This window comes from Amphiprion ocellaris, chromosome 18, assembly GCF_022539595.1.
Source record: "Amphiprion ocellaris isolate individual 3 ecotype Okinawa chromosome 18, ASM2253959v1, whole genome shotgun sequence".
In the NCBI taxonomy this organism is placed as follows: domain Eukaryota; kingdom Metazoa; phylum Chordata; class Actinopteri; family Pomacentridae; genus Amphiprion; species Amphiprion ocellaris.
This window is the reverse complement of record NC_072783.1, coordinates 28,859,829-28,869,423: the sequence shown is the minus strand read 5'-3', so window position 1 is coordinate 28,869,423 and position 9,595 is coordinate 28,859,829. Positions and strand designations below refer to the sequence as shown.

General features: G+C 37.4%; 2 protein-coding genes across 4 annotated transcripts in view; one reads left to right on the top strand and one right to left on the bottom strand.

Annotated features, from left to right (window-relative positions):
• LOC111588970 (peptidyl-prolyl cis-trans isomerase FKBP10-like) overlaps window positions 1-738 on the bottom strand; it is a 5,251-nt gene extending 4,513 nt beyond the window's left edge. The window contains exon 1 of the mRNA XM_055004355.1: window positions 559-738. Within this exon, the coding sequence (XP_054860330.1) occupies window positions 559-738 (180 nt within the window). The remainder of the gene's footprint in view (window positions 1-558) is intronic.
• Window positions 739-1,080: 342 nt separating this feature from the next.
• LOC111567285 (endoplasmic reticulum protein SC65-like) lies at window positions 1,081-8,032 on the top strand. 3 transcript variants are annotated; one of them, XM_055004757.1, is made up of 8 exons: window positions 1,081-1,783; window positions 2,388-2,537; window positions 4,195-4,366; window positions 5,248-5,376; window positions 5,646-5,791; window positions 7,016-7,099; window positions 7,403-7,548; window positions 7,771-8,032. In XM_055004757.1, exons 1-7 carry the CDS (start codon window positions 1,322-1,324, stop codon window positions 7,544-7,546), a joined length of 1,287 nt encoding a protein of 428 aa, XP_054860732.1. In that variant the 5' UTR covers window positions 1,081-1,321; the 3' UTR covers window positions 7,547-7,548; window positions 7,771-8,032. The 3 variants fall into 3 exon arrangements, with proteins under 3 accessions (XP_054860732.1, XP_054860731.1, XP_054860733.1); XM_055004758.1 differs by having other exon boundaries at window positions 1,387-1,521; window positions 1,620-1,783; window positions 7,403-8,032; XM_055004756.1 differs by having other exon boundaries at window positions 1,086-1,783; window positions 7,403-8,032.
• The last annotated feature ends 1,563 nt before the right edge of the window (window positions 8,033-9,595 follow it).

Below are 9,595 nucleotides of genomic sequence, written 5' to 3'. Positions count from 1 at the left end.
CTGTAAATATGTCTACATGTCTGTAAAGTTAAATACAATTGGTGACAATTAAAGACATACTGGTTCTGTAATTTTACATACATATGTTATTAAATGGCAGATATCTAGTTTAGTTTCTTACTGTTGCTTTCATTACAGAAGTTTCCACAACAGAAATGTTGAAGGAATGTTTTCATCAGTCTATAATATCTATAAGTATTGGTAATCTCTCTAGATAGATATTCTAGGTTATTCCATTATTTTCACATGCAAATATTCTTTATCTAACATTAAAAAGACAACATATACAAATGAATGCTCAAAAAAAAAAAATATCCAGAAAATTGCTGTATTTTTTTGAGATGGTTATTTGACATTTTTCACAGCATTTTGTTGGGTTGTCACAATTAATAATTCTTCATTTTTACTTTCTATTTATTTATTTATTACTGTTTATTACTTTCAGATATAAGCTCAAAACCTTCAAAGTGTTTTTTCTAGTACACAATATGTCTCCAAAAGTATTCGGTCTTTCAGTGTATGCCTGCTTTGAGGTCACTGAGGTCTTCTTTCGGATACCTGAAAATGCCATTCTCTCGCTATTATTTTGAAAGCACACTCCTCTTTTGTTTCAGTGCGGCTTGACTCCTGAGCACCGCTGTATACAGCTGCGGGCAGGCAGAGCAGAGATCCGCCTCTCTGGAGCTGCCTCTCTGCCGTAAAGTAGCCCGAGAGCCTCAAGAGTTTCAGCTTTTTCATTAATGCCGTGAAGTTACTACAACAACGTCCACCTCCCATTGTGTTCACTTCCTTTGCATTGTCGAAAAATCTCAAAGAAAGATGATGGACGAAGTTTACAGAACTACAGCAGCACGTAGGGGCACATATTAAGAGAACGAACGACTGGAACATTTAATTAAATTACTTGTCTAAATAAAGGAAAACCAGCTTTATTATTTGTTTTAATCTATTTTAGAAGATTTACAACATATATGCAGTTTTATCTCTTTTAATTCTGGGATGAATAATAACACTGTTCACCTGAAACTCTTTCTAGGTGGTTTGTTAATGTAAACAAACCTGCACTGGGACTCCTGCTGGTATCAACCACCCCCGTGCCAAAGTACGCACAAGCGCTCACTTTTACGCACGCCTATTCTTGAGCCAAATAAAGAAGCACAGCAGCCTCGGTGACAGCTGTAGGTCTGCACTGAGAAACCTGAGACAGTAACCTCTGAAAGGCCCAATCCTGGTATTCCCACAGACCCCTAAGCGCTTCAGCAGACCTCCGACCAGACACTGAGGCAGCAGGAGGAGACTGAAGGAGTTATGTTATCTTATCATGGTTACATTGTGCGCAAAGGGAGACTCGCTGTTTATACTGCTCTGTGTCACCTTTGTTTTTATGTCAGCAGCACAATATGAAAACTACAATTTCAGGAATTTTCCCGAAGAGGAACTCATGCCGCTCACTGCTGCGTACGGAAAGGCGCTGGACAATTACGCAGCAGGAAACTGGACGGAATCGATCCGTTACTTGGAGTTAAGTCTGCGTTTGCACCGGTTTCTCAGAGACAGCGTGAGGTTCTGTGTTCTCCACTGTAACAGGAGCGAATATGACGAGCCTGCCTTTTCTACAGACACAGATCTGCGCGTCTTCTGGCACGTTATGATGAGAGCGTCCTGTCTGAAGAAGTGCAGAGCGCATTTCCCGGCGCTGCAGCTGCCTCCTCCAGGCAGAGAGATCCTGGAGGATTTCAACAGAAGATCTGTCTACAGATACCTGCACGCTGCTCACTCGAAGGTCAGATTCATCTTTCACATGAATAAACCAGACATTCTTCCATTATCCTCTCCTAGGTTCCTATAAAATGAAAGTATAACTTAATGGCCTGCCTGGCAAAAAGAAATACAGATTCATGCAGGTTACTAACCAAATATATACAAGAAAAATAACAGGATGGCTTCAACTAGACCTAAAAAGTTCACTTACTGGAACAGGAAAGATGAAATATTTCCATGTGGAGATTTTAAGTGAGAAAACATCAAATCAAGGTCTGTGGCATCAGTTAAGTCTTGTTGGACCTGATATAAAAAAAAATAGACAACCATTTTAAAAAACTGACATTTAACAAGATATTGCTCTCTCTTGATTTAAAACTGTCTAACAATGACATTCAAATAATGGCTGTAAAAATTTACTCTGAATACCTTGTGCATTTCACAGGCCACAGGTTTTCATATATACCACAAACTGCACTCAGTTTTGGGCAGAAACTAAACATTCCTGGATAATTCTGGCTCCCTCATTAAACAAAAGCCTTCAGTTTAATTTAAATCACAGAAGAAACCACCAAAGAGCCATCTGCACCATGTGTCACTGGTCTTCTATTAATCTATGTGTACAGCTGAACAACCTGCAGCAGGCCGTCCCATGTGCCTTCACCTTCCTCCAAAGGAACCCAGAGGATCAGGAGATGCAGCAGCTGATGGAGGACTACAAGAAGCAGTACGACCTGAGCGGCTTCCTCATCGACCACGAGGAACGGCCTTATGAGGTGAAAAGAGCTCGGCCACTATTCTTCTATAAAAAAAAGCAGCAGACAGGCACCAACGACTAGAATTTTTTGAAATGTTATTGCACCTTACCTTTCATCTCGGTGACTAAAAAGCTGTGGAAAATCTGCATTAATTGTGACATATGCAAAAGATTGTGAAGTCCCAAAAATTCATTAATTTGTTAGGGTATAATTTAGTCGTTTGGACGTGTAAAAGTCATTGCGGACTGTCAGAATTTATAAAGCTCTGCAAATGTAATCAAGTGACAGTTCCTGGCTCTGAAGATCTTGTGGTGACATTCAACAACAAAGGCCTACTCCAATAAAGCAGGGAGAGACATTAAGAAAAAAAATCCAAGTTCCCCCAGCTTGAAATGTCATTAGGAAATAATGTTAAAGAGAACTGTTCTAACAATGTGTATGAGCAAGAAAACGTTCATCTGTACGTGTGCTGGGCTTAAAGTCAAAGCAAAACCCACATATTACTGCAAAGGAGATCAGCTGACACTGCAATGTTCACTGTGCAGCACTGATGGACAAATAGACAACATGGAAGAGTCGCCACACAGAAACCTCACCTGCAACCTCACTGCGTAAGTCAGAATCTGGAGTCCACAGAGCAACATCTGGACAACACAGAGAAGTGTGGGTTCCATTAAACATCAGCTCATTTCTGGATGCAAATGCAGGAGAAAAAGCAGATCCAAAATCCACAGATAATTACAAGAATGACAAGCTAAAGTTTTTAAAGCAGCACTTACAGTCCCCCGACCTGAACATCCCTGAAAATCTGCGAGTACATTTATTAAGGTCAGTTAAAGCCAGTGAAATGCCATAGCTACTGATGTAAGAACTGAAGTGATTTTGGTTATTATCAAGAAAACTATGGAAAATGGCTAGACATCAGCTTTTAAATTAAACTCTTACGAGCTAGTTTTGTTGTTATTATATTTGCCCAAACAAATGTAACTTTAGTTGTACCAGGCATTAAAATGAACAAGAAATTCAAGAAAACAAGGATGATCTAATCATTTGTTCCATGACTGACTGTATGTATGTATGTATAGTAAACAGAGATTGCTTGACGAGAAATAACATAAAACATGTACCCTCAGCAAAGTTTCTTCCTGCTAACTATCTCAGTGCATTGATGTTACCTGCAAGCAAAAGTGGGTAGAGTCCCCTGCTTGAAAGATTTCCATTTTTATTGTTTTTCAGCCCTTTTCAAGTCCAGCCACAAATTCTCAACTGAATTAAGGTCTGGGCTCTGACTCAGCCACACCAGAACGTTCCCTTTGTTGTCTATAAACCATTTCTGTGTAGTTTTGCTTGGATGTTTCGGGTCATTGTTTTGCTAGAAAACAAATCTTCTCCCCAGACTCTCCTGCAAACTACATCAGGTTGTCCTCCAGGATTTCTCTACACTGAAACACTTTAACCAACTTCAGTCTGTGGTAAACTATCTTTGGGTTCTTCTTTGAAATACTCTGAGCTTTACCCACATATTGTACAGTAAACAGCTCTTAACCAACCATATTCAGATTGTAGTGAATTCAAGACATTTGCCAGAGTAAAATATAAAACATTATAAATTTTGTTTCCACATCAGAACTGTTTTCTATCGGTCAGTTACTGATGTCTATCGTTTCTGTTCCAGGCCTCTTTTCTTCAGGGAGTGAAACTCATCAGTTCAGGCGACTACAGCAGCAGCGTTGAGCAGCTGGAGGAAACTCTGAAGCTCTACCTGCAGGAGTACGACCTCTGTCAGTCTGACTGTGAGGACATCAGTCAACTTTCAGCAGACAGGGACTTCTATGCTGTCATAGCAGGTTAGTACCGAGTATTGGATAATGACTACAGTATAAGTACACACAGGCAACACAAGCGAGGCATCCATGAGACACTGAAACTCCTAAATACACCATGGTGTTGTTGGAGAACCGAAAAGTTATTATTGGCATCATATCTTAAGACTCCCAAATATATCACAGATGTGTTTGTTGAATAAAAGTCTTTAAGGTCTCTCAGATCTGTATCAATTAGTGGAGCCCAGAGCTGATATCAGACAAGGTGATGTTTAGTCTTTATGCTGCGTTAACCAGCTCCCCTTGAAACATATATTTGTCCAAACTGCAGCCATTTTTAAAAGTACGCTAAAGACAGTTTTTTTTTTCTTCTACTGCTTTTCTATAATCAGTTATATTCATAAATCCTCTGTACTTTAATGAAACTTGTCTGTATTTTATTCACTTCATTTTAATTGCTTCAAAAGAATTTAATTCATTTTTTTATTTTATTGTATACCTTATATTTTACATTATTATTTCGTTATCTTTTTCTGCTGTTTTAGTCGATCAATTCTAATTTTCCTACAACAATTTATGCACTTTATTCACATTGTCTGTACTGTTTTTGAATTATTTTTTTTAGTTTTTTTTTCTGCTGTATGTAGTTTTTTTCTACTTTTTCGCTTGCTGAAAATCCTGCTTTTTTTCTTCTGAAACTGGGTAACAGTCTTGATAATCTTCTGGATCTTTTATTTCTTTTGGAGTTTCTGTGATAGCCTGACTCAGTGTCTTTGTGTCTTAATTAAGTCATTTTACCATGTTATTGAACTGTGCTTTACAAATACAATTCATTCATTCATTCATTCATATCATCATATCAGATATCATTCTAACTAAATATTCTCTAATCTGCTGTTCGACAGATGTCTATGTCGACGTGTTAAGGTGCAAGTTGAAGTGTGAAGAAAACCTGATGCCCAACATTGGTGGATATTTTGTTGAGAAATTTGTGGCCACAGTTTACCACTACCTCCAGTACGCCTATTACAAATGTAAGTTCACTGCCAGCTGAGCTTTCCATCACTGATACTCATTAGTATTCCTTATGACTCCCTTTCATCTCCACTTTAGCTTTACAACCTCTGCCTAACATCTACTGTTGTTAAAGAACGTTACTTTTCTAGTGTCTCGTTGTTGTTGCACAGCCTTGTGGAACAATAACTTTACATTTCACTGCACACACTGTATGAGCATGTGACAAACTCTTGAATATAAATCCTGCTGTTAAAATCTGTATGTTTGCGGTCTGTCCTGTAACCAGTGAATGATGGCCGGAGTGCCGTGCCATGTGTCTACAGCTACTTCTTGTTCGAACCAGAAGACCAGGTCATGAAGCAGAACCTGCAGTATTATAAAGCCTACAGTGAACAGTGGGGCCTTCAGACGGACCACTTCACACCCAGGAGGGTGAGACAAAAACTATTTCCAAATATTAACATTCATTATCACAGATACTAGAACAGATCTGAAGATACACCAAAGGAGATAGAAAGTCGCTAACAAGTAAAAAGAGAGAACTAACAAAATGTGTTTGCAAGAGTCCTAATAAGAAGGGGAATTACTTTCTCATTTATCCTGTTCAGTGTCTTTAAAGAATAATTATATATTTTACTACTAATGTACTCTCTGTCTGTTCTCAGACACAATTCTAATCCTTCAGGATGAAAATTCACACCATGATCAGTCTGCGCCAGTGCATACAGTTAAATGTGAACAAAAGTGCTTCACATAAAGGACAATTAAAGAAAGAAAATGCTGTTAAAGGACATCATGAGAAAGTTTAATATTGTCTAGGTCAGTATATGTATACTTTTCAGAAGTTCAATATTTTTGTATTGTAAATCCTTTTATAACTGATTTTCAGAAATATTCTATTAATTTGAGATACTGGATTTCTGGTTTTCATGAGCTATAAGCCATTATCATCAAAATTAAAACAAAAAAACACTTGAAATATTCCACTGTATGTGTAAAGAATATAAAATATATTAAAGTTTAGTTTTTTAAATTAAATTATGAAAAATTGAACCTGGGCTGCACAGTGGCGTAGTGGTTAGCACTTTCGCCTTGCAGCGAGAAGATCCCTGGTTCGCATCCCGGCTTTCCCGGGATCTTTCTGCATGGAGTTTGCATGTTCTCCCTGTGCATGCGTGGGTTCTCTCCGGGTACTCCGGCTTCCTCCCACAGTCCAAAAATATTAAAAAATATTAATTGATTACTCTAAATTGCCCGTAGGTGTGAATGTGACAGTGATTGTTTGTCTCTGTATGTAGCCCTGCGACAGACTGGCGACCTGTCTAGGGTGTCCCCTGCCTTCACCTGAGTCAGCTGGGATAGGCTCCAGCACCCCCGCGACCCTAGTGAGGATTAAGCGGTGTATAGATAATGGATGGATGGATGGAAAATTGAACCTTTATTACACCATTCAAATTTTTTGAAATGTGTTTATACTTTCAGAAACAAGAAACATCCATTTCAGTGTCTTCTGAAAGCCAGTACTGAACACTTTGAGCTCTTCTTTACTGCAGCATAAACAGGGACATTATACTGTAATAACTGCACATCATCAGTTTGTTATTCTTGTGAATTCAGTTCCTGACGTGTCCCAACGATCTCGCTCTGTTTCAACAGGAGGCTTTCAGACACTACAATCAGACCGCCACTCAAAAGCAGATGCTGACATTTGCAGAAATGTATGTAAAGATGAGTGATGAGGTAAGAAAAAACCTTGACATGTTTTATTATTATTGTATTTGTTATTAAAACAAGTACAGTGACATCCTTTACGGCACATAGGAAGATAATACCTTGTTTTTGGAATTTATGCTGGCAGTGCCTCCATTCTTAAGGAACAAAATGAAGAGAAAGAGAAAGGAGTCGTTTTAAAATACTGATTTCATGTGTCCTATAATCATCTAATCAGTGTAATGTGTATGAACAATCTGGGTAAAATCTTTACAGAAAATTGTTCTAGTACAGTTTAACATCTTATAATGATCGTCTTATTTGTTTTCCCAGGATTTTCTTGGAGCAGAGGAAGCTGCACTTCTGGCTCCACAGTCTCCTGATGTTGAGTTTGAAGGTATCGGAGACTACGAGGAATCTTTCTACGCTAACTGGAGGCAGCCGAAAGGCAAAGGGGACGCTGGAGAAGAGAGCTGAAAGTGAGGATTTATGCAGCAGTGGAGCAGAAAATATCAGCATCTGATATAATTAGTAAATTCAGGATTAGTAATCAGAAGTGCATGTATTTACAGTTCCAGTTCTACTTCCTCAGTGTCCTTGAAAGTTGGTTAATTATTTGGTTTTGATCCATCTACTCTGTGCTTGTAAAAAAAAATAAAAGGTCAGTAATAACCATTTTCATTTTTTTCTCCAAACTACAGACATGCTTGTACATGTGTGTCAGGGAGAGCTGCAGATTTTACCAGGTAATGCCTGTAAACAACATTTTTTTGGTTTGATTCATTTCTCTTAAGGGGAGTAAACCAGCAGCAGAGGAGGAGAGTGAATGATGACAGACATGCCAGTAATGTTTTTACTACTAGTTGACTCACTGATTTTGCAATGCATCAATAATTATGTCCCTAAAGCTCTGAGTATTTTATGTGATAAACTATTTTGCACAATTAAAAATACTCCCAAACACTCATTGTCAAGCTTTAGTGTGTATTAGAGGCCACTAGTATTATAGGGGTATCATTCAACTCCTGAATTGTCATCATAAAAACTAATTAGAAAGTTAGTTTCAGTGTTAAAGGCTGGACTGAATAAAGTTTTTATGTGCCCAGAATGAGATACACAAGACACAGATGCACAGATTTAGTTTCAGTCTTCAACCAAGCCTGAAGAAACATCACTGACTTTAAACAAATATTTACAAATCTGAGTATCTGAATCTGAAGTAGGAAGAAATACAAGCCAGTTTCAAATTAACTCTTCAGTGGAACAGGTTAGGACTAATAACTGATGTGTTATCTTTATTATCATACACAATTATTTTCCAAGATCCTTATTTATAAACTGCTTTAAAAAGAGAGCTCTGTAAGATGTAAAAATAATAATTTACTGTTAGTGTAACAGAAATAAACAATTGATAATATTAACACTTGCTATGTGCAGATTCTAACCGACACTTTTCACGTGAGACGCCACGATCAAATGATGTGAAAACATTAGTTACTACATTTTTAAAAGGTGAAAATATCAGCAAATGTTTGTGATTGATTGTGAAAAGAATGACTGCTAAAGGCAAAAGACAGATAATATTTCAAAGCAGTGACTCAGACCAGATTTGTTCTTTTGAATCAAGTGTTGCAAACGACACATTCTGTAGTCTAGTGATAAAAAACAAAAGAAAAACGAAAATGACCGAGAGGAAAGATGGTAGATGGAGGTAATTAAGGTGAGAAAAACAACACAGGCAGGGGGCAACATCCCATTGTATGACTATGATTGTATGAATTCATCACATTAAGCACCATCAGTATTTATAAAGATTTTCACACAATCCATCCAGTAGTTGTTGAGATATTTCAATCTGGACCAAACTGATGGACAGATGGATCAAAAATCCCAACCATACGCTGCTATCATTGTTAAATATACTCAGCTTCTCAATGAGATGACAAATACAGAGGTACAAGAAATACTCTGACCTTAAACTTAAGTTAAAGTCTCAATACCAGTGTGTAGTAATACTTTCTTGCACATAAAAGCCAAACATTTGAGTTTATATTTAAGCACTAGTACAAAAGTACTGGCATCAAAATAGACTTAATGTAGCAAAAGTACTCAATATGCAGAATGGCACATTTCACAATCATGCATATTACTAGATGATAACTACTGATACATTAATGTGTTCATCACTTTAATGTTGGAGCTCGTAAATGTGATTTAACTGCTTTATATACTTTACACTGCTTGTGAATTTCTCCCTAAGGAGCAATAAGGACTGTTATTAATCTTTAATATTAAATCATCATTTATATGTTGATTTTGTTTTGCATTATAGAACTAAATCTGCAAAGTAACTCATATTTGAAGTTATCAGATAGTTACATTTGCACTGTTTGCTGCTGAATTGCAGTGAAATAGAGGTATAAAGTAACAAAAAGCTACAACGTTCAAGTTAATGTACTTTCTAGCACTGCATTACAGGCAAAATAATGGTTTAGTTTCATTTGTACATCTATTATACATATTAGT